This window comes from Carassius gibelio, chromosome A1, assembly GCF_023724105.1.
Source record: "Carassius gibelio isolate Cgi1373 ecotype wild population from Czech Republic chromosome A1, carGib1.2-hapl.c, whole genome shotgun sequence".
NCBI lineage: Eukaryota > Metazoa > Chordata > Actinopteri > Cypriniformes > Cyprinidae > Carassius > Carassius gibelio.
The window spans coordinates 22013977-22040181 of NC_068371.1; the positions used below are offsets into that span (position 1 = coordinate 22013977).

At 39.5% G+C, this 26205-nt stretch overlaps 1 protein-coding gene across 2 annotated transcripts in view; it reads right to left on the reverse strand.

Annotated features, from left to right (window-relative positions):
- The window catches only part of LOC128015723 (potassium voltage-gated channel subfamily KQT member 5), a 106453-nt gene that overhangs the window by 16364 nt on the left and 63884 nt on the right, over positions 1 to 26205 (reverse strand). For both annotated transcript variants that reach the window (XM_052599800.1, XM_052599810.1), the window contains 5 exons: positions 13487 to 13577; positions 12051 to 12177; positions 2229 to 2404; positions 1926 to 2051; positions 498 to 608 (listed from right to left, as the gene is read on the reverse strand). In XM_052599800.1, the coding sequence (XP_052455760.1) occupies positions 498 to 608; positions 1926 to 2051; positions 2229 to 2404; positions 12051 to 12177; positions 13487 to 13577 (631 nt within the window). The remainder of the gene's footprint in view (positions 1 to 497; positions 609 to 1925; positions 2052 to 2228; positions 2405 to 12050; positions 12178 to 13486; positions 13578 to 26205) is intronic.

Below are 26205 nucleotides of genomic sequence, written 5' to 3' on the forward strand. Positions count from 1 at the left end.
GAGGGACTGAGAGCTCTCGGACTAGATCTAAAATATCTTAAACTGTGTTCCGAAGATGAACGGAGGTCTTACTGGTTTGGAACGACATGAGGGAAAGTTATTAATGACATAATTTTGCTATTTGGGTGAACTATCCCTTTAATGACAAAAAAGTGGAAGCTGTTTAATTTGAAATAAGAACAGAAATTTCAAACACTTCCATCAGCCCATTACTGAATTGTAAATTTGCCTGGAATCCTTGTTGCTTTGACAAGGTTATAAGCCAAACTGCCTTTGCATTTTTTCACAAATACACCAAATGAACTTCTGCTTTATGAAAATTTTGCAAAGACTAAGATTTACATTTTGTAGAGAAACCTGAAAACCAAGAAAAATTATTTTCTTTTTTAATGAAGTGACAAGTTAAACAAACACTGGATTAATATTGTAATTAGTGTAAGGAAGCGATGAGGATGTTATTTATTTTTTTTTTTTTTTTTGCTGTAAGTAAGCTTTACCGCAGGCAGGGTGAAGAAGGAGATCCCGAGCAGGGCAAAGCCAGCAGATAGCATTCGTCCAGTCCAGGTTTTAGGAGTCTTATCTCCATAACCTATAGTAGTGAGGGTGATCTAATAAAAACAAAAAACAAAGACAAAATCAAAAATAAAAAAAGCAGGAAGGGTCAGTACAGAACTTTTGAGTCAACATGTCCTTATATTTGTATTTGTGAACGACATAAACTTAAGTTTTGATCTTAATTTGTCAAGATGAAAAACAATCAAGATCAGATAACTTTGAATGAAGAGTATTATTATAATTTATGACAAAATGTCCTTTAGGTTTAAAATTGTTTAGAAAAGTGAACAATTTTAATTTGATTCTAATACATTTAGCAATGTTGCCACAAACTGTATGTTGCCATAGTTCCTTCATTATTCCACCTTATTAATATGACATAAACAATATGAAAATAATTCTGTTTTCTGAATGTTTCTTTAAAAATTACGTCTAACTCACTAATAATTGACTGCACACTGTGGTTTATATATACTGTTTACCTTTACTGCAAATGAGCTTGTATTTAGCGTATTTTGGGTTATTTTTCTCTTTACCTTCTGTAATTTTGTTTATGGTTTTTGAGGATGACGGTATGCCAAGCAACTTGTCCATTTTGGCACCTGGTTAATTTGGCTAGCTTTTACCTAACGACAGACTGAATTTGTTGGAAAAGTAGCACAGAACATTACTGTCTTTGATATCAAAAACAAATAGACAGGAAGCATTAAAGTTAATAAATCAATTTTTCTATGCATGATTACCTGGTTAGTTACGCTGTATTATTTGCATTTAGAATGGCTTTTTCCCTGCAATTCGCGACCTCATCAGAACAGACATGCAACCTAGTTGTTATATTATGTTCTAGATAATTTTTTCATAATACAGATAAATCTGTATGTGTTTATGTCTTCACTTTTGCATAAATATGTTTTTGTATATCTTTTGTGTTGAAGCAACCCGTATGAGCTTGAAATCTATTCCAACCATCAATGGCATCCAAGCGAGACCAGAGATGTTGTTTGTCATTTTGTGCCATCATGATTACTTTCTATCTCTATGGAAATGGTATTTAATGGGCCTCCGTATAACCTTTATGGAAATGGTTTCAATTTCCCAAACAAGGTGGAAGGCAATGATCAAAAGGCTATAAAATTTGAGGCTGAAATTAAAACAATCATATTTAACTGAAACCAGTATGCCTTGCAGTTTTCCAGCAATGTTGGACATTAGCAAGAGTGACAAAAATTACAGAGGAATAATTGCATAAGATTTGCAGAATGCTAAAAACATGCATTTGGCACTACAAAAACGTATTTTGTGAAGTTCAGTATAAGTCAGAATATTACTTAGACTGGTGAAATGTAGTATTGTGTGGTGTGGAGACTCACCGTGCCCCACCACAATGCATCCGCATAGGTGGCAAAGTCTTTATTAAACTCCTTTTCCACAAGATAAACCAGGAAAGAGGAAAAGATGAGCACAAGGAACCCAATGTACCAGGCAGTGACCAATTCCTGTTACACAGAGAAGCCGACATTAAGAGGACCTCTGCACACCAGGCAGATACTTACAAAACTACAAAAAGTAATTCAGGATATGATACAGTAGTTTTTGCTAAAAAAAAACCAAGCATGCTTTTAAATTAGTATATCAAAGTCATTAAAGATGACTTGTCAATACAATGAACTTACCTTGCTGTGTGCATAAACTACAGATCCCAGAAGCTTCCAAGTTCCCCCACGGCGGTCCATGCGTACCATTCGCAGGATCTGTAAAAACCGTAAGCTTCGTAGAGCAGATGTTGCAAAAATGTTGCTTTGACTCCCAGCTGAAACCACCGCAAGAGAGGCAACAAGCACTATAATGTCTGATGGTTAAGGGGAAAAAAACAGAAACATTTATGTTAGAAAACATTTAAAATTAGTTGCATTTTCGCAGAATATCACAGGAGATATAATTTGCCATGTGTGCTTTAACTGCATGTAAAATTCTAAAATACTTATGTACTGTAGATACATGTTCCTCTGGACAATTTAATTCTGACTGGTCAAATGTTGTTGCCAGGCCAATTGTTTTTGATGTTATAATGTACTATGTTTCTTAGTAGATAATAAAAGAGATGATAACATAAATAAGCAGTAATAAGAAATAAATGTATTAGGGAGTATAATGTGTAGACAGCTGGTCATTATTCCTAATGGGTGATCAGGGCCCAGAAATGTAAGGAGACAAAGTTGACTGTTTTAAAATACGAGGATATTGTGAATCTGAAAATACATTTAACCAGCATCACCTTTTTGGTTCAATCTATGAAAACAGCACCTGACATCCTAGCTGACCTGTCCTTGTATTACTTATGCTGTAAATCCCACTGGGACGAAAAGCATCCAATAATTAAAAAATGTAAATATTTTTTGACTTGAAGGTCACCTATTATATTTCATTCAGCATTTCATCTATAGTTATATGCAGAGCTGCTTTTCCCCCAAACTTTTTTTTGTATATATATAACAGAAACTATGAGCACATTGAATTAAATGACTTATGATTCACTTCCAGGTGTTTAAAGAACAGCATGTCCTTCAATATAAGCACTTAATTTTGTGTGTTTTAATTAACTGAGATTATTTTAATATAAACAATTTTAATAATTTTAAGTGTTAAATCTAAGTGTTAGTTTTCTGAGGCCTCCTAGTGAACCCAGACTCCCTTGTCGAGAACCACCACTGTACAACAATGAAACGTTTGTCTTTTGTTTATATGTAAATGTTTTCATTACTGTCAAGTTTAATTCAGGTAAATGAGAATGATATCTCCTCGGCTCAACTAGACAATTTACTTCTCAAATGAAAGTTCACAGAGGAACGTAGAAACTTAAATTATTGACCGAAAGTAACAAGAGAAGGACACGGGAAGTTCACATAGAAACCACATCCACTTGGAGAAGCGACATCAAACCCTCGGGGAACACAAACAACTCCAAGGCACTATTCAACTGCAATATTTTCTTTCTCTTTCTGATCCTCCTCTAATTTCTCATATTCTTTGTAGCTGATGAACTACTGGCATTCACGTTCAGCCAGTCTGCTGCTCTCCGCTGTAGTCTGTCTTTATAAGCCAAATCAACACATTACATGTGTTTTTAAAGTCTTCAGGAAGCAACATCTGAAATGCTGTTGATAATTAAATGAGAGATATACGAGAATCTCATCTACGTCTCCTGTGCTTAGGAAGAGCAATCACTGAGCAATACATTTTTTCACATCATGCCATAAAGCCACCCTCACAAGTCTCTAAGAGCATCCATTACCTTCAAATTAGTTTCAAGTAGCCTAATGGTTATATGATGAGGTTTCACATGAATATGGAAATTGAATGTCCTAAAGACCAACAATTAATCAAATTATCACCACATTATTTGATTTAGAATGGTCCAGGTATGATATGAAAACACGGAAGACTAATATGCCATGGGCTCCTTTGAGATTTTCCTATGGGGTTTTATAATGGGTAGGGCTGTGAATCTTTGGCAAGGCAGCGATTCGATTCGATTACGATTCATAGGTTTTCGATTCGATTCAAGAACGATTTTTGCAAATTTAGAACGATTCAATTCGATTCGATTTACAATTAAATTCGATTCGATTCGATTATAACAATTCGATTCTGCATTGTTTAAGTGCATTCAAGGGATTATTTAAATGCTTCTACTAAATTCTTTAAATGCTTAGTCAGGAGGCAAATTACAGTAACATCTATGGTTAGAGAATCATAGGTTAGAAAAAAAAAACTTTTGTCCATTGTTAAATGCTAGTTTAATGATGCGACACAGCATACGTGAAAATGAATGTAAGCCAAGTTTTTAAAAAAGAGCTTAAAGAGTATTATGTATAAGCTAACATTTTGTCACACCAGGGGCGTAGCCATAATTTCAGAAGTGACAGAAATGTCAAATACAATCATTTTATGTATGTAGCCTATATAATAATAATTATTATTATTATTAATATTATTATTATTATTTTTTTTTTTACACGGAATTATCTTCTTTTTTAATTAATTTTAATTAGCTGTAATAAATCAAATACACTGCTGGACAATAATCAATCATTTGTAATCAATATTTTTTTCCTAATGGCAATTTTATGATTGTTTTATATACTAGGCTACATTTAATTTGCAATTATTTACATTTTCTGCATATAATAAGGTAGAAAATATACTTTATAGTTTCTGTACTGTGTAATAAATGTCAATTAGCACTGCATCATTCATAAATTGTTTGTGTTTTTTTTTAGTTTCATCAGTTCATTCTGCTTTTATTCAGTTTAGCTGCAGATATAGCCTGGCACGTCTATGAGAGCGAGAAAACGTGCCAGATGTCTGTTTACTAATGAAACAAACGCTACTTGCATGCATCTGATTATAAGATAAATCTCGCGCTCTTATTTCAAGGTCGTTGTTAATGCTGTGGTTAATTTTAAAAGTTTCCTTCATATATTCGGTTCATCCGCATTGTTTAAAAACATTGGATCTGTGCGTATGATTTAGACACTTACATTTCTGCTGCATCCATGCAATAAATACAGCTGTCTACGGCTCCGGTAACTCCGTTGGTAAGACGCAGAAGTTTGTCAATGGCTCTCTCAGAGAGCCATTAACAAACTACAGAAAAGTAAAACTACTTCTGTCACGGTTGGGTTTGGGAAAACACAAAGAGAGGGTAGATCCAAATGCGGGTAAGGGTTTTTATTTAAACAGAGGGGTAACTACAAAAATAAACAGTCATGAGAGACAAACATAACCAAAAGAGGGAACCGGATGAAACGGGGAACTCGGAAGAATGAGAAGGTAGAGGAAGTCTCGGGGGAACGAGAGCATGAGACACATAGGGTAAGGACTCCATGAAGACAACAGAGAAAGACAGCTCTATATAGGGAAACTAATGACAGAGTATTGTCAACACCTGTGCGATTCTAATTGGAGTGCAATTACTGTGAAGACACAACCAGACTAGCGGAATTAAAGTGCCTATGGTGAAGTGCCTAAGGGGAAGTGAGCTCATTAGGGAACACCCAGGAAAACAAAGACTGGCAGCGTGACATTACCCCCTCCCTACGGAGCAGCTACCAGATGCTCCACCTAAACCCAGGAAAACCCCAACAGAAAAAGAGGCAGGAGGGAGGTGGAACGGCGGCGGACCAGGGGGAGGGACGGAGGGACAGAAAACAGGGACAGGAGCAACCAGGAGGAATGGAAAGGTGCAACACAAAATAAGGAGTCCAGGAGGGAGGCGGACAGGTGGAGGCTCAGGGGGAGGGAAGGAGGGCCAGACTAAACTAAAAGGAACAGACAGAAACAGAACTCAAAAAAACACAAAACATAAGTCCATGAAGGGCATGTTGAGGCGTCCACCAGGACGGAGCAGATGACCACCACATCTTTGTGGTCGAGGCCGGAGTCCACCAGGGCGGAGCGGAAGACCACCACGGCCTTGTGGTCAAAGTCAAAGCCCTCCAGGGCGGAGCGGAAGACCACCACGTCTTTGTGGTCGAGGCCGGAGTCCACCAGGGCGGAGCAGAAGACCACCACGTCCTCATGGTCACCGCCGGAGTCCCCCAGAGCGGAGCGGACGACCACCACGTCCTCGTGGTCACCGCCCGAGTCCCCCAGGGTGGAGCGGACGACCACCACGTCCTCGTGGTCACCGCCAGAGTCCCCCAGGGCGGAGTAGAAGACCACCACGGCCTTGTGGTCACCGCCTCGGGAACTGTATCAGGCACCGCCTCTGGAACAGCCTCGGGCACCGCCTCGGGAACTGTATCGGGCACCGCCTCGGGAACAGCATCGAGCACCGCCTCGGGAACTGCATCGGGCATCGCCTCGGGAACAGCATCGGGCACCGCCTCGGGAACAGCATCGGGCACCGCCTCGGGAACAGCATCGGGCACCGCCTCGGGAACTGCATCGGGCACCGCCTCGGGAACTGCATCGGGCACCGCCTCGGGAACTGCATCGGGCACCGCCTCGGGACCAGCATCGGGCACCGCCTCGGGAACAGCATCGGGCACCGCCTCGGGAACAGCATCGGGCTCCGCCTCGGGAACAGCATCGGGCTCCGCCTCGGGAACAGCATCGGGCTCCGCCTCGGGAACAGCATCGGGAACTGCATCGGGCACCGCCTCGGGAACAGCATCGAGCACCGCCTCGGGAACAGCATCGGGCACCGCCTCGGGAACAGCCTCGGGCATCGCCTCGGGAACTGCATCGGGCACCGCCTCGGGAACAACATCGAGCACCGCCTCGGGAACAGCATCGAGCACCGCCTCGGGAACTGCATCGGGCACCGCCTCGGGAACAGCATCGGGCACCGCCTCGGGAACAGCATCGGGCACCGCCTCGGGAACTGCATCGGGCACCGCCTCGGGAACTGCATCAGGCACCGCTTCGGGAACAGCCTCGGCCTCCGGAACAGCAGCGGGCACCGCCTCGGCCTCCAGAACAGCAACGGGAACCGCATCGGGAACGGCCTCGGCCACCGCCTCGGCCTCCGGAACAGCAGCGGGTACCGCCTCGGCCTCCAGAACCGCAGCGGGCACCACATCGGGAACAGCATCGGGCATTGCCTCGGCCTCTCGAACAGCATCGAGCACCTTCTCGGGAACAGCCTCGGCCTCGGAAACAGCATCGGGCACCGCCTCGGGAACTGCATCGGGCACCGCCTCGGGAACTGCATCGGGCACCGCCTCGGGAACTGCCTCGGGCACCGCCTCGGGAACTGCCTCGGGCACCGCCTCGGAAACTGCATCGGGCACCGCCTCGGGAACAGCATCGGGCACCGCCTCGGCCTCCGGAACAGCAACGGGAACCGCATCGGGAACGGCTTCGGTCACCGCCTCGGCCTCCGGAACAGCAGCGGGCACCGCCTCGGCCTCCAGAACAGCAACGGGAACCGCATCGGGAACGGCCTCGGCCACCGCCTCGGCCTCCGGAACAGCAGCGGGTACCGCCTCGGCCTCCAGAACCGCAGCGGGCACCACATCGGGAACAGCATCGGGCATTGCCTCTCGAACAGCATCGAGCACCTTCTCGGGAACAGCCTCGGCCTCGGAAACAGCATCGGGCACCGCCTCGGGAACCGCATCGGGCACCGCCTCGGAGACTGCATCGGGCACCGCCTCGGCCTCCGGAACATTAGCGGGCACCGCCTCGGGAACAGCATCGGGCACCGCCTCGGGAACTGCATCGGGCACCGCCTCGGGAACTGCATCAGGCACCGCTTCGGGAACAGCCTCGGCCTCCGGAACAGCAGCGGGCACCGCCTCGGCCTCCAGAACAGCAACGGGAACCGCATCGGGAACGGCCTCGGCCACCGCCTCGGCCTCCGGAACAGCAGCGGGTACCGCCTCGGCCTCCAGAACCGCAGCGGGCACCACATCGGGAACAGCATCGGGCATTGCCTCGGCCTCTCGAACAGCATCGAGCACCTTCTCGGGAACAGCCTCGGCCTCGGAAACAGCATCGGGCACCGCCTCGGGAACTGCATCGGGCACCGCCTCGGAGACTGCATCGGGCACCGCCTCGGTCTCCGGAACATTAGCGGGCACCGCATCGGGAACGGCCTTGGCCACCGCCTCGGTCTCCGGAACAGCAGCGGGCACCGCATCGGGAACAGCCTCGGCCACCGCCTCCGGAACAGCAGCGGGCACCGCATCGGGAATGGCCTCATGGACGGCAGCCGCCCGCTCGGGAACGTTCTCCGGGTCCTGAGGAACAGTAGCTGCCTGTCTCCTCCTCCGCCCTCTACGATGGAGAGTCGGTGGCGTTGAGTCGGCCATCTTGTGCTGTGGTGCTGGGCTGGCGGCCATCTTGAGCTGTGGCGCTAGGCTGGCGGCCATCTTGGGCTGTGGGGCTGGGCTGGTGGCCATCTTGGGTTGTGGGGCTGAGCTGGCAGCCTTGTCTGGAAACTCTGGTGTGGTTGTTGCATTCCACTGAGCACGATGGTGCAGGTAATTGGTAAACCCCCAAAAGTCCAGGATCTCTAACCCCTTCATCTCCCATTGAGGTAAAGGATCATCCAGGCAATTATTAAACCAATCCTTTAGTGCTGCATCATTGTAACCTAACCCGACTGCCAAAGTCCAAAACAATTGCGCCAGGCCACCCACCTCCCTTCCCTCTTGATGAAGGGTGGTTAAGTTCCGGACTCTCCCCCTCCGTTCCTCCATGGTGGCTGGGGAACCGATTCGAAATCTCACACCGCTGGATCTAGGCATGATGGAGTCCTTCTGTCACGGTTGGGTTTGGGAAAACACAAAGAGAGGGTAGATCCAAATGCGGGTAAGGGTTTTTATTTAAACAGAGGGGTAACTACAAAAATAAACAGTCATGAGAGACAAACATAACCAAAAGAGGGAACCGGATGAAACGGGGAACTCGGAAGAATGAGAAGGTAGAGGAAGTCTCGGGGGAACGAGAGCATGAGACACATAGGGTAAGGACTCCATGAAGACAACAGAGAAAGACAGCTCTATATAGGGAAACTAATGACAGAGTATTGTCAACACCTGTGCGATTCTAATTGGAGTGCAATTACTGTGAAGACACAACCAGACTAGCGGAATTAAAGTGCCTATGGTGAAGTGCCTAAGGGGAAGTGAGCTCATTAGGGAACACCCAGGAAAACAAAGACTGGCAGCGTGACAACTTCACGTTAGTATTACTGGCCACGTCAGCTGCGTCAGAGACGAACGGAGCGCGAGCGCAATCCTGTGACAGTCTCACAGGCGGTAAACAGTGGAGCGCATGAAGGACAGATAAGAGGCACGATTCACAAACACTCTTCAAGGTCTCCATTAATTAGTGCATGTTGTAATTTAATGTGCATACATTTTGAATGCATTGAATCGCTATAGAAATCGCGATTCATTCGATTCTTAGCATTTTGAATCGATTACTGTCCAAGATCGGCGATTCACGATTCAAAAATCATGTTTCAAGATCGATGCATATGAATCGACAGGGTTTGTAATCGATGCATCGAGAAAACGAGTGAATCGTTACACCCCTAATAATGGGATGTTTAAATTTATCAGTAAAATAAGGTCTGTGATAAACATAACTTGAAGATACTTTAAAACTACTGAAAACACCAATTTTAAAGGTCCCATAGCCTTTTTTCACTTTATTTACTCTTACAAAGGTTTTTTTTAACATTAATATGAGTTCCCCTAGCCTGTTTATGGTCCCCCGGTGGCTAGAAATGTCAATAGGTGTAAACCAAGCCCTGGGTGTCCTGCTCTGCCTTTGAGAAAACGAGAGCTCAGACGGGCCGATCTGGAATCTTCCCCATATGTCGTCATAAGGGGACAGGTTACGTCCCCTTTCTCTGCTTTGCCCGCCCAAACATTTACATTTAATTCAGTCGCAATGTCAGCACATGCGTTGCAAACAGACTTTTACAATATGGATATGGATACGATGTGTAGCTAATTATTCAAGTTCACACAGACTTTCTTTCTAAACCGTTTAATACTGTTTATGCATCAGTGAATCAAGCCAGTGACTAAATAATCAACTTCACAGTATTTCTCTTAGTAGCATGAAACAAATCTGTTATTTAAATTGTGATTAAACTACAGAGAGCGACCAATGAATGCTCCCTTTATATTGTTTGGAGCTGTCAATCACACATCGCGAGTATAGCTGCACCCAAATTGCTGTTATAATAAATGACGCTGTTATCTTGCACAACTAAGCTCTTGCTGTATTCATGTCTTATCCCTAGTGTGCATGAACCACACCAATTTCATAATGGCACAGTATGGCTGAACAGCTGCGCTGGAGATGTTCAATAGTCTGCTACATAAAAATGTTGTTTAAAAATAACTATGCTTTAATACACAACCTTGTACAGTAAATGAGTTATCACTGTCCCTGATGTTTGGGATCAAGACCTTTGCTGGTGCCTGGGTTTGTGTTCACAATAACATAATCTCAAAGGACATTTGGTCTACACACACAGAAACCTTAGACACATTATTAATGATGTTCATTGTTATATTCAGAACAATAGGGCCAGGGCTAACAGTTAGCACTAAAGAATAGACTCCACTAGCACCTACACACACTTAAAGTAAGACATTATTAATAGCAAAGCAAGTATTAATGAGCTCACACGATGTAACAACCGTCTGGAGAACATTAGACAGGTTGAGGGGTCACTGAATGAGAGCTGTTTGCTGAAGAGGATTTGGTAGTTTGTGGCAGCCACAACTGGAGGATGCCAGGTAAAAGGTTTGGGGTCAATGGGTAAGTACAGCAAGGTTATTTTACAGGCTTTAATGGTGAGGCTGTTGCCTTGGTTTTATAGGCATAAACTTTGTGTCATTAAGGAAAGATGGAAGTTGCTAGAGTGGAGCAATTCATTTTTGACGGAGGTCAATATTAATAGTGTCACTAATAGCTGGCAAAGCATGATGGGACAGGATGGGAATGTACACCTAGCACATATCAGACGTGTACTAGCTGTACTGTTCAAAAGTTTGGGGTTGGTAAGATTTTTTTGTACACAAAATCTCTTATGTTCACCAAGTCTTTATATATTTACCATTTCAAACAGCTGTTTTCTTTGTGAATATACTTTAAAATGTGATTTATTCCTGTGATGCAAAGCTGAATTTTCAGCAGCTATAATTTCAGTCTTCAGTGTCACGTGCTGCTTCAGGAATCATATTAATATGCTGATTTGCTGCTCAATAAACATTTCTTATCATCTATCAATCATATATATATTTGATACATTCATTCAGGATTGTCACTTTTTAGCACTTTAATGCATCCAATCTGAATAACATCTTGTGAACTTCAGAATATTTTTCCTCCAGAAAAAGGAGGAGGAATTAATTCCCAAAATGTCTTCACATTTTTGTCACAGATGCAGTTTCTTTTAAATCTCATACTGTATGATGCTGTGAGAGACTTGCTTGCCTATGAGGTTTATATAAACACACACACACACACACACACACACTTCCAATTGTGGTTTACGGGTACTCTCTGTAGGCGTAATGGTTTTTATACTGTACAAATTGTATTTTCTATTGCTCTACACCTAAACCTACCCCTCATCTAAAACTACTGCCATTTTTTTTTAATTCATAAAACACTGTTTTGTACTTTTTTTAAGCCTTCTGTTTTACAGGGACATAGGAAGTGTCCTCATAAACTATGTTTACTTTGTAGTACCCATGTCTTTATACACATTTGTGTCCTCATAAACCATATACCAGTACACACACACACACACACACACACACACGCATACACACACACGCATATGTAAATGATGTTATTAACAGTTTGATGGGGAAAATCAATGTTTATGGCCAGTAAATCTGTTCATCTCTCAGGTTAATTAAAAGTGAACTCCTTTTCTAATACACCTCACTCTATGACCTCATGCCTCATGAGCCTCATTCCATGGACAGAAACGTTGCACATTGAAGACTCACCTATGACACAGAATGGCTTCCTTGCGAAGCGAAGTCGCCCCTGCCATCCTCTGTACCGGCAACAACAACCAGCAGACCAGATTCGAACGATGTACTCGAGCCCAAACACCACAATCATCACATACTCCTACAACGACAAAGAAAGACATTTTCAGGTTTGTATGTATGGGTGTGTCCTTGTATCATCTGTGGTTTTTAAAATGATAACTCTGTTAACCAACTACTTTACATAAATCACTGGAATTACACAGTGGGAGAAGTACTGTACATTGTCCATTGGAATTATTAGTGAGCTCTGTTCTATTCATACATATTATATATTTAGTGCTACTTCCAGTCCTTAGTTTGTCAAACTACAAGCTACTTATAATTAAAAGAAATCTACTACAGTACAGTTCCAATGTTTTCTGAAATTATTCACACCGAGCTATAATCTAAATAAACAATGGTGATAAAAACCGATATAAGTAAGATTTACATTAATTGACTTAAATTAATCAGACTTCTATATTCTTCAAACAGTTGAGAGACAATGTACAATCTAGGTGATTGTGTTTGTTAACTTATTAATATTGTCCACTATAAAACATTTTGCATTTTATAAAGCATATACAAACACATATAAAAAAGTGTTTAATCATAATAACGCACACATACAGCAGCAGATGTGGTAACCTTATATGGAGTTCCTGACTCAATTCAAAGCCATTTTAAAAGACTTCTATTTTGTTGACTTACATCCTGTCTTTGCATTGTCAGTAGCTTCAGAGAACTGCCTACAGATGTTGAACATCATACAGATCATGTTTGGTGTCAGCTGAGTCAATGAAACAAATCAGGTCAATCTATATGGCCATCATAACCAGTACCCAAACCAGCAGGCTTCCAGGAACAGAAGACCTGCATAATACAGTATGACTTTCAGAGTCGCTGAGACTTTTTTTCCCTTGAACGGCTGGTTGCACCGGTGCGACCTCTGATTTTTTTTAGTCGCACCATTGGGGAATTAGTCGCTCTCTAGAGGCCTGCATCAGACAGATAGCAGCTGAATTTGGTGGACGGCAGAAGAAGTGTACTGCAAAGAGGGCTGTTGTGATCTGAGTTGCTGGCTAGGACACAAATCAATCTCAATAAGTGTTGCAGATTGAATTTAAAATGGGCACCATCCCACTGAACTGCACTGAGAGAAGTAAAGAATATTGCCTATATCTACTATGCCAGGCAGTTTCTGATTTGTTTATTTTTTTAAATACTATAACAGTGGTAATCATAAGCATAGAAGCATAATAAGGCCCAAGATATACAATTAGCTGCAGTATTAGTGTACAGTTAACAAAAAAGTTAATGTGATGTTTTTCTTCAAACATCCTAGCATGAGACTTCTGTCATGCTTTATGCTGTTTGGACTTAGTTTGACACTGTAGTTCAGCTCTTACCAAGATCAGGAGACTTTGAGAGGCTATTTCCTGGTGATCTGGAATGGTAGAGAAGACAGACAGCACCAAGCAGCCAAACACCAGGACAAACCTGTCAAAAAACAAAAGGGAGAACAAGAATTACTTCACTGAAAGACTTTGCCATATATATATATATATATATATATATATATATATATATATATATATATATATATACACACACATATATATATATATATACATACATATACATATATACATATATATATACATATATATATATATATATATACACACATATATATATATATATATATATATATATATATATATATATATATATATATACACACACATATACAGTATTGTTCAAAATAATAGCAGTACAATGTGACTAACCAGAATAATCAAGGTTTTTAGTATATTTTTTATTGCTACGTGGCAAACAAGTTACCAGTAGGTTCAGTAGATTGTCAGAAAACAAACAAGACCCAGCATTCATGATATGCACGCTCTTAAGGCTGTGCAATTGGGCAATTAGTTGAAAGGGGTGTGTTCAAAAAAATAGCAGTGTCTACCTTTGACTGTACAAACTCAAAACTATTTTGTACAAACATTTTTTTTTTCTGGGATTTAGCAATCCTGTGAATCACTAAACTAATATTTAGTTGTATGACCACAGTTTTTTAAAACTGCTTGACATCTGTGTGGCATGGAGTCAACCAACTTGTGGCACCTCTCAGCTGTTATTCCACTCCATGATTCTTTAACAACATTCCACAATTCATTCACATTTCTTGGTTTTGCTTCAGAAACAGCATTTTTGATATCACCCCACAAGTTCTCAATTGGATTAAGGTCTGGAGATTGGGCTGGCCACTCCATAACATTAATTTTGTTGGTTTGGAACCAAGACTTTGCCCGTTTACTAGTGTGTTTTGGGTCATTGTCTTGTTGAAACAACCATTTCAAGGGCATGTCCTCTTCAGCATAGGGCAACATGACCTCTTCAAGTATTTTAACATATGCAAACTGATCCATGATCCCTGGTATGCGATAAATAGGCCCAACACCATAGTAGGAGAAACATGCCCATATCATGATGCTTGCACCTCCATGCTTCACTGTCTTCACTGTATACTGTGGCTTGAATTCAGAGTTTGGGGGTCGTCTCACAAACTGCCTGTGGCCCTTGGACCCAAAAAGAACAATTTTACTCTCATCAGTCCACAAAATGTTCCTCCATTTCTCTTTAGGCCAGTTGATGTGTTCTTTGGCAAATTGTAACCTCTTCTGCACATGCCTTTTTTTTAACAGAGGGACTTTGCGGGGGATTCTTGAAAATAGATTAGCTTCACACAGACGTCTTCTAACTGTCACAGTACTTACAGGTAACTCCAGACTGTCTTTGATCATCCTGGAGGTGATCATTGGCTGAGCCTTTGCCATTCTGGTTATTCTTCTATCCATTTTGATGGTTGTCTTCCGTTTTCTTCCACGTCTCTCTGGTTTTGCTCTCCATTTTAAGGCATTGGAGATCATTTTAGCTGAACAGCCTATCATTTTTTGCACCTCTTTATAGGTTTTCCCCTCTCTAATCAACTTTTTAATCAAAGTACGCTGTTCTTCTGAACAATGTCTTGAACGAACCATTTTCCTCAGCTTTCAAATGCATGTTCAACAAGTGTTGGCTTCATCCTTAAATAGGGGCCACCTGATTCACACCTGTTTCTTCACAAAATTGATGACCTCAGTGATTGAATGCCACACTGCTATTTTTTTGAACACACCCCTTTCAACTAATTCAACTAATTGCCCAATTGCACAGCCTTAAGAGCGTGCATATCATGAATGCTGGGTCTCATTTGTTTTCTGAGAATCTACTGAACCTACTGGTAACTTGTTTGCCACGTAGCAATAAAAAAATATACGAAAAACCTTGATTATTCTGGTTAGTCACATTGTACTGCTATTATTTTGAACAATACTGTATATATATATATATATATATATATATATATACACACACACACATATATATATATATATATATATATATATATATATATATATATATATATATATATAAATACAAAATAAAAAATTAAGGTTCAACATTAAACTGATATTGACAGAAGGCAAAAAAAAAAAAAAAACATTACATAACATTAATTTCCCATCAACAATATGAAATATGGTATGAGGGATTCTGCTGTTCAGAAAACAACTCTATCTGGAGATTTGCATTATTGACCCCGTTAGATAAGGGGTGGGAGACATCTGTATTTGATCATTGGTCTTTTGAGTCAGCCGCCTGATCTCTCTGTTTCCCTTTCATTAGCTTTACCCCTCTTGCTCCATCTAGTCAGATTCCCACTGTCTCTTTTTCTCAACTACTTCATCCAGTGCCCTGCAAATTCTCATGCCTCCGTTCTTCTTCTCTTTCCCTCTTTCTATCTTGCTGCTGTATTCTCCCACATATTGTAGCAAGGTGAAGAGACACTGAGGATGAAGAATGTTTAGTAGCTTGAAAACACACTTATATAAGTCTAAATTAGAGATGTTCCGATACCCTTTTTCTCTTCCCGATACCGATTCCGATACCTGGGCTCAGGGTATCGGCCGATACCGAGTACTGATCCGATACCTGGGTGTATATCTGTATATACAGCTGTATATACTACTAGCCCTGTGTAAATTGCTAGAATTTTTTTATGGTGTGCTTCAGACAGATCCCTCAATAAAACATGAACAAATACATGGTGAACTACTGTATTTATTACAGTATTTTTATTATCTAACATGAATTTGACAGTATTATTTATTTTCTTATGCAAAAAAGAACTTCAAATGCAGCCAAAAATCTAACACCGCAAACTAAAAAAGGTATTTAAGTTTTACAATATAACTGTATAAAAAAACTGCAACAAATAAGTCTAGGAATATAAAAAAAGATCTATTAATCAGATAATCTCTAACAAGTAAAAAACAAGTAAAAAACAAGCAACCATCTAGGCATAATTATTATTATTATAGAGATGTATTATTATTACTGTAGGCTACAACAGTAGCTTTATATATTGTCAATTTACTCATGTAAACCAAACATTTATTTTAATGGGCTGCCATGAAGATCTTTGAGTGTCTGTGTTTATGATATGACAGTATTCTCAAATGAAACGGTAAATTCTCATGAAGTGACGGTTTATGCGTTCGTGTCCTCATGACACACAGCAGAGACTACAAAACAGCGAGCTCTCGCGCATCTGTGCCAGTCACCCACAGAGATGTAGATTTTGCGGGAGTAATATTTAAATAGTATTTTGCAGTTTAATATTCACAGACACTAGTATATATTCGGCTACTGTCTGGAGCCCTGCGTTTTGACTTACACGGAAGCGACTGAACGCAGTTGCCGGTACTGAATATACTCGAGAGTCTGTAACTACCGGTACTACAGAGACATACTGCTAACCACTGATCTATAATATAGTAGCGGCTTCACTGTCTTTTGGCAGTTTAGAATGTGATGAGTGATCCAGTCATATATAGATAAGGGCTGCTAACGCGTTTTCATTTCTTCTTCGCTGCTCTAAACAGGGGTTGCTTGTGGCAACACAGCACAACTTCCTGTGTTTTCAATGCATTTTGAGCAGCGAAGAAGAACCGTGCAGCGGTTAGGCAAAGCTTGCGGTCATAACTAGGTCTTTTTTAAGAAAATGGTATCGGATCGGTATATGGGTTCATGTACTCGCCGATGCCGATGCCAGAATTTGTTGTGGTATCGGAGATATTTCCGATACTAGTATCGGAATCGGAACAACTCTAGTCTAAATACCTATGCACTAGAAGTATCAATAAGTCAAATTTGACTCATACTTTGGTAAATCCCATCTTTATAAAGCCAAGTAAGATTACATCGCTGACCTCTAACACAGAGCTTCAAAGCCTAAAGGCCCATGAGACACATTGCTATGACCTAATGTAAGTGGACAGAACTGAATAGATCAGAGAAAATACAACCTTCAAACCTTGGCCCTTTGACTTGATGATGAACAGTCATTACTGCAGTGTGCAGTTATCAAAGAGCTTTGCACCCAATTATTATTCTTACAAATACATTTCTATAAAGACAGCTCTACTATGCAAAATTATAATTTCAGATGATTAAAGCACAATCTTCACCATAAATGTTTACAACATTTGTAAGACTGAAAACAGGAGCTGTGCATTGCTCTTGAGACTCTTATTGAGTGGTGCCATGTGGTCGAGTGGGACTCTGTCTAAACAGACCTGAGTACAACTAAAAGAGGCTGTCATTTAATATCGTATGAGAAGGGGGCTTATAAAACAGAGGTTAAAGGCTTTATCCAGCGTTGGTGCAGTGAAAGCAGTGGGCGTGATGGGGCGCCTCACCCTTTGACTCACCCGAGCTCCTCTACAGAGAACACAGGGTAGAGGGCAGGGGCAGTGTTTTCCATAGGCTGTCATATGGCAATGTCATTGCTGCATGTCTGCATTTGCTCATAATTCCAGTCCTTTACATACAATTTAATTACAAAATATTGCACGTGCAGTGATTTTGCCATAGGCATGAGGCTGGAGGTAAACACAGACATGCTGATATTCAGAAAGAAATCACGTTTACAAGTCTGATATTGGTTTTATACCAATGTTGCTATCGTTAACTAAAATTATTACAAAACATTAGTTGAAATAAAATGGAAATAAAATAAAATATACATATTAGATGAAAAACTTAATAAAACTGAAATGAAAATCATAAATTCTGCTTTGGCTACTAAATTAAATAAAATAAGCTTAAATAGAAAGCTACATAGAAACAAAAAAATATACAATTGACAAAAGCACAACAAAAATTACTAAAATTTAAAGGTATATTAAAATGAAAATTGAAAATATAAAAATAAAAGGCAATTTAAAAAATTTAATAAATGCTATAAAGCTATTAAATACACTATATTGCATGCTAAAAAGTACATAATTTGCCTTTTTGTTATTGTTCAATGAACTGCTTAAATATGAGAAACAATGACAGAAGCTTTGTCTGTTTTCACACCAGCAATGAAAAAAGTTTTAGACGTGTCACAGCAGAGCCATTGCATGTACATACAGTAAGGTGGTGTTTTCTTTCTTGCATTTACTTGTTTAGTTCCTGAATGAATGAAGCGGTTGAGTAAATTATTCAATGACTCACTCACAAAGACTCAATCACTTGCTATATTCCTCAACAAAAATATTTTTTTGAATATATCAGCTTTGATACAGAGACTCATCTGCCACCAACAGTGGAAGTTTGACAGTTTGTCTGGAACTCACCAACACAGGAGCACGGTGATACAAACATTAAAGAAACAGTGCTGTTTAACTCGACCAACCAGAATTGAGTATATTAACTAACTTTTGTATAATTCCAAATAAAACCTTGAAAGCGAAAACTAACTAAATAAATAAATAAAATAAAAATTGCAGGGTGACATTTGCAACTACCACCTATACTGAATGGATGGTTGAAATGAAGAAGCGGAGAGAGTAGACTGCAATAGACAATTATCTGTCAAGCAGTCAGAGCCTGTTTGTTCTTTAGGGCTCTAGTTTTTAAAGAGAGCTCTTCTACTCTCCTGCCTCTTGTCAGCTCACTCAGACAGGACTATTTCAGCGCAGCTCCCAAGGCTAAAATGCTCTTTTTTTTACCAAAGGAAAAAGAACAAGTGAATGAAACTGATGTATCTCCCCTCATCAATCATCTGTTAACCCTAGCTAATTACACAACCCTGCTCTCCTACCTTGTACTTTTGTACCTGCGTGTCATTTCCTGCCATGGTGAGTGGCATTTGGTGTCTGTGGAGTGTCACGGCCTTTGATGTTGAAAGAGAGGATCTTAACATTTACATGCAGACCACAGTAAACACACACACTTTCACTCTCTAAAGTGGCACTTAATAAACATCATTTTGTATAATCAAATTGATGTGTTTTGAAGGTGAGTGCCAGGGACGAGTGACTAATGAACCAAATCTCCCTCTCTCTCACAGATATGTATCACGCCATATAATTATTTCTTATCTGATATTCAAAAACAGCAGATGGAATCCTAGAAATTATATTTCTCCCAATCCCTATCACTATAATTTATATCACTAAACATGTACATATAGTACTATACATAGTATAAATAATCAAGTCTCCTACGGATGATCACATCTATGCCCTGTAATGCACGCAGTAGTGAACTCACAAGTTGCTGTAATGAGTCTCTACATGTCTTTCAGTCACATATAATTAAATGCCAATCATGGAGGAAAGAGAGACACATCTTGTGTGTGCATAAAAGCTTATTTTTTCTTTTTTTTTCACTGGTGTACTTTCTAGCAGTTGCTCTAAGCATGTGTGAGCCTCAGCAACAGAAAAGAGCGAGCAATCCTGCAAACACTACTGATGTGTGAGCTGTCCGTGGTCCTGCACGCAATTATAAAAGCTGCACAGAAGGTCTGTAACGAATCTTGACACACAGGCAATGCACAGGCAATGATCACCAAAATCCTCACAAAGCTTTCCTGGCACCTAGAAAGTTAAAGAGCTGATATTTGTATTTAACTGACCCACTTAAGTAAAACTAAATATGTATAGAAATTAACCAACTCTCACCTCACAAGAGTAACATTGAAAACATAAGTAAAAATAAGGACTAACTCTTTTAACTTTTGGGTAAAAAAATTAACAGCTGGGTCAGTCCATATTTATTTATTTACATAGATGCAAGCTAGCTTTAAAAGTAACCTTGTAACCTTACAAGCAGTGCTCTCCAAACTAAAAATTCTCCACAGAAAGCTAGCATGGTGCCTCTTGTATCAGAGACAGAAAGACTGTCCTAACATAAACAAGACAAAAAGTGTGTGCATATGGGAAGGGATTGTATATCTAGCTTTTCAAAATAAGAAATATACAGCAATGCCAACTGTCCATTAAAGCAAGTGGAGCAACTGTTTGTACTAGGGGTGGGCGATATCTCGATATTTTAAATATATCGAGATATTTCTTAAACACGATATGGATTTTGACATATCGTATATATCGATATATTGTTTATATTCTGATTCCGCCACTTTGCTTGTTTGCCTTCCCTGTGCTGTGCTCGCCCCCGCTCGCTCGCCCCCGCCTCCTTGCTTTTGTCCCCTCTCACCTCGCGTGTAGAGAACTAGTAAAAAAAAAAAGACACCTGGCTCCATTATATGGAGATACTTCAGTTTTAAGGCGTAGGGCGAACGGCAGGCAGATGTCTACTGTAGGGCCCAATGAAACGCGGACGGAATCGCGGAATCCAGTCATAAAAATGGAATTTACAGTTTAACGCGGAATGTCACGGAATTGGTCAAATTTTTTTTTTGCACTTACATCAAATCGCGAAATGGACTAATATCTGCAAATATTAACCCGGAAAAGTCTATTTAAATATGAATCCTGCATGTTCTGCGTGTCTGTGTCAACGAATGGAGCAGAAGCGCGTCTTCATTCATTAAACACGGAAGCTCGCATAACGCTCGCGCTGATTACATTGTCTTTCCTCTCTCTAAATAAAGACGTGAACACATGAGGAACATCTCCAGAACTGCACTGAGAGTCACTTCATGAGCATCTGACCGTTTGATTTGAGTAAGACTAGCTCATATCACATCATAGACTGTATCACATACACAGAACTGTAAAGGTAAACCCGTCAAAATAAAAGTATTTGACAGAAATCTATTACTATTGTACAGCAGAATGTAGATAGCCCACTACTACTACTAATGAAACGAACATAATTTTATAAGGAATAATCACACAACATTTCTCCCATGTTTTATTTTTAATAGTAAATCCCCTTTAAATAATTAAAAGATAAATTAAATGAATGTTTTATGCCTTCATTTGATAATCAGTAAAATGTAAATACACAGAATTTCTAAAACATTTCACATAAGGCTATTTTAAGAATTGTTTTTAACTAATTAAGTTGTTTTTATGCATTTATGCACACAGAATTAGGTAACAATAAAACATATGGTGAAGAAAAAAATAAAATGTTTCATAGGCCCCTTAACATGTAATATTTGCCATATTTGTTTTTGCAGTAGTTTTTTGGGGGTTATTTTTCCTGTAAAGATATCGAGATATATATCGTATATCGAGATATAGCAAAATATATCGAGATATATTTTTTGCTCCATATCGCCCAGCCCTAGTTTGTACAGTATTCCACACCACAAGGCTTAATTTCCAAGCAACAAAACAAACAATCAACCACATAACCCATCAATTAGTCTGGATACAGTCTCTCTTTAGATTCATATGCCCACAATTCACTTTTCAACCATGTCTTTACTTCAGTCTCTGAATAAACTATGTTAGCAGTAACAGGCTGTTGTCAGCCCGTCTCACCATGTGAATCACACTGTTGCAGTGTCATTGGCTCCATGTCAGCGTTAAATCTGCTGCTGTGCTGATGGCTGCCTCCTACTGAGAAAACGCTTCTCTCTTCTCTCTTAATACTCCTTATGAAGAAATTCATTTTTAAGCTGTAAAGTTTTTGTCGCATTTGAAGACAATGCCATCAGGGAAACTATCAATGCACGGGATACTTGATCCTGCATCCAGCCCAACCAGGACTTACTCCCACAAGAAATATGCTCATAGCATTCAGTACTGCATAAGTTCGTCAAATTTAGACATCCTTACAGCTCAAATAATGAATGGGGTTTTACGAAATATTACATGCAAGTGCTAAGACAAAATGCTAGTTAAAGCTTCACATTTATGCTCTTAAACGCTCCCCTGGCACGGTTTACTGCCAGTGCAAGAACCCTATACTGTAACTGCAATCCGTTGCGGTATTCAGCATTAACAGTTATGCGGTCTAGAGATTAACAGTTATTGACCCATATGGAAATAAAATGATGATATATATATATATATATATATATATATATATATATATATATATATATATCATTTTGACTAGTATATAAAGTATAGCAATACATTTAAGAAATAACTGTATTATTATAAATGTATGTTTGTAAAAAATTGTTAAAGTACATGTATATCTTTTATATTTACTTACATTTAATAAACGCATGTATTGACAGGAATGTAATGGTTCAAATTTTTTTATCAGTTTCATGTTTTTTCATATATACTTTTCATATGGTTTCATTCAGCCCACTTACAGTTTTATTATACTTATATTTATTTGCTAATAGCTATAATGCAAACAAGAGAAAGTGAGAAAGTCATAGACTAGACAGCTACACTAAAATCTACCCTAAATCTTACTGAAGTGTTAACAAAAGCTCCTGAAGCAACCATGGCATTATATCTTGCCTCTAAGTCTTTGAGCTCTTTTATGGTGACTCATGTTTCATGGAAATTGTACCTGAAGGCTCCACATTGCACTGCAGTGCTGTACCAGGTGAGCTAATGAGCAAGTTTACTACACCAGAAAAACCAAAGGTATAGAGCCAATTTTGTGATGCAAATATAACTCTGCATTAGGTAAAGGTGTTGTGAGATCATAACTTTGTATTGTGCAAGTCACCACATTAAAATGTCTTTACCAATTGATGATGAACTTCCCCATAATCATAATTAATCTGAAAATGAACAAAAGTTTTTTTTGCATTTTACTGCAACTGGTGTCCATTTCAGCTGAAAAAATGCATTAAATTAATTGTTTATGTACAGTAGTTTTTTTGTAGGTAGAGCCATGTTTTTTCATCTTTTACATCCTTTTTAAAGATTCAGGCTTTATTAATTGTGATTGCATGAAATAGGGACAGAACATACTTTAAGATGTCTCCTTTTGTGTTACACAGAAGAAAACAACATGACAGCAGATTAATTTTGTGGGTGAACTGTTCCTTTTATAAACCACCCCTCAGTTTAAATGGATCTGTCAAGGTGAAGATTTTAACTCACTGAAAATAAAGCACAGTAGATGAGGAAGTATATCATGGCAGCAAGAGACTTTCCAAAATGTTTTCCATAATGTAATTCCATACATCAGATTGAAACATAAAATCCCCTCCTGCTGACTAGCTTCTCTTTCAGCTTAATATAAAATGTTTTTTCTGTGCTTCTCAGGAGAAACTGTGATTGTTTAGCCATGTTGAGAGAACAGCAGTCCCTGCAGTTTTTGTGCCTGAAATAAAGCCCTGGCATAGTAATTGGGGAACTGCAGGGGTCCAGATGCTGAGAGGGTTAGAGGATTACTGCAGCGCTTCTTCCACTTAAACCAGCTGCTTCAGAATTGACCAACTCAATCTGTACAAACTGATTAGCATGTGCTGAAATATTCCAAACAGTTTAAGGAGGTTTATATATTCCAAATGACTGAATGCTCTACAGGAATTAATTATGTCACATCGAAATCGATGTCTTTAGTTTTATATGTTTACATTAAATTCCAACAATATCCCAAATTATACCATCTTTCCTTGCATCCCTCCAGCAGCATACCTCTGACTTACCACAATTAAAGAATAACAGATGGATTGCATGCGTCAACCGTCTAATGATATTTAGCAAAGCAGAACACTTGGAGTGAGAGGAACAGCTGGGCACACCAAATAACATTATAATCCTACTGAGTGTGTAGAATAACATCTATAAATGCTCTGTCGTGACAGTTTGCTCAAAAATCATTGACAGCAGAGTAATTTAGTTAATAGCAAAAATAAACACAAGACAAGTGTGTTTAATTCTTTTTTTAAACATACAAAATGATCACATCTGTGTGCATGCTCAAACTGCTGAAAACATGATATGAAATTATACAATTATGCCGTATTAAACACATTTTAAAAGCAGCACATTTCTTTAATAGCTTTGAAAAGTGATGATCTTTTTTGCCCTTTTGGCTAATGGACACGTACACCAAGTCTCACACATAAAACTGAGGGCAATTTACTATATAAGGATCTTGGATATCGCTGATATATGAGCTGATATATGAGGTTGCACAATAAGTCCACAAAGTCTATTATCACCTCTATTGTTTGATGAGCTTTTTCAAGAATATCAATACGTAATATAAATGTCCCACATCCATCAAACACTTTTAAACACTAAACTGAATACAGCCTTGATTTCTTTGATTGCTTTTTAGAAGGTAATGGATAAATTCCCTATCACCAATTTCACACTCAATTATATAAAAGATACAGATAGAGGTAGGGTGGGCTTTTTATGTCAAATTTATGAAAAAAATGCCATAACATTGACTTGACTTGTTCATCCTTGAATCAGAAATCTAAAATTGTATAACTTAAAAGCACCACATGCTGTTTTTTTTTTTTTTTTTTCGGAATGGGACTGACACCCCAGATACTTTCTGAATCATATTCAAACTGCATTTACAATACATGAGCAGGTATGTTTTTTGTGTAATGTTAAGTTACAGGTTAAACACTGGCAAACTGGTATACAGAGGGCAAGACACAAGAATAATCCTAGGGCAAGCGTGGGTCTTGGATGAGCGAACAATAACCAGAGGGCTAAGCAAGAGGGGTAATCCAGTATCCAGTGCAAAAGTGTCAAAACACAAGTAACAGGACAAGTCAAGAAAAAGACTAAACTATGAAAACCAGAGACTGAAACAAGACTATGAAAACTAGAAACAGAGACAAGACTATGAAAACTAGAAACAGAGACAAGACTATGAAAACTAGAAACAGAGACAAGACTAAGGTGGACGACACACTGGATGTGCGGCGTAAGCGTCTCAGCTTGCAGACTGCCTGCATGAGACACACAGAAAACGCGTGCATACTAGAAATAGAACCGACACCTATTTTTCACACGACACGCAAGCGTGTTGAAAGCGTTTCCAGGCAAAATAGAATAGGAAAGTGTTTATATGTCATTTTGTACACATCTACATATTAGTTAATGACATATTGATGTTTGAAAATCTATAGGTTGACATAAATTCACATATAAATGTAAAAAATAAATAATCGATTTTCAAATATTTCACCTGTCAAACATAGTCTATTTTGCCGTCAATACTGTTGAAGGTGTCCTTTATCAGTAGGCTTTATATTAGGGCTGGGATAAACGATTATTTTTTAAACGATTAATCTAGCGGTTATTTTTCCAATGCATCGATTAATCTAACGATTCATTTTTCAGACCGATTCGATTTCGATTATCTCCCCATTAATTGACTACTAACAATTTAGACATGTTGATTTACATATCTGAATGAAAAAAAAAACATGAATTCCTTAACATTGCAATTTATGTTTACTGCTCTTAAAATTACAAAATAAAAGACTGACTAAGAATGCATTACTTTGCACTTGTATAGAGATAGCATTCAATAAAACCTTGAAGCCTTGAAAACACAGCTTACTGAAACAAGCTTACTGAAACCATAGGGCCTAGCTTACTGAAAAAAGTTCTTCTTTCAGATGAAAATAACTTGATGTCTAGCATTCAATAAAAAAGGTCACCCAAAATACCTGTTTAGAGCAATTGAAAGAATACAGTAACCAATGTAAACTTGAGGGCTTTAAGCTAATACAGAGAGTGCTTTTCCAAAAAATAAATAAATAAATAAATAACAGTGGGAGCCAGCAGCCTGTCATGGAGAAAAAAAAAATCTCAGAATGCTCCATGTGAAACTTTGGCGTTCCGCCCTTATTCTGTCGTGTCTAATGATTTTGGTTTATATG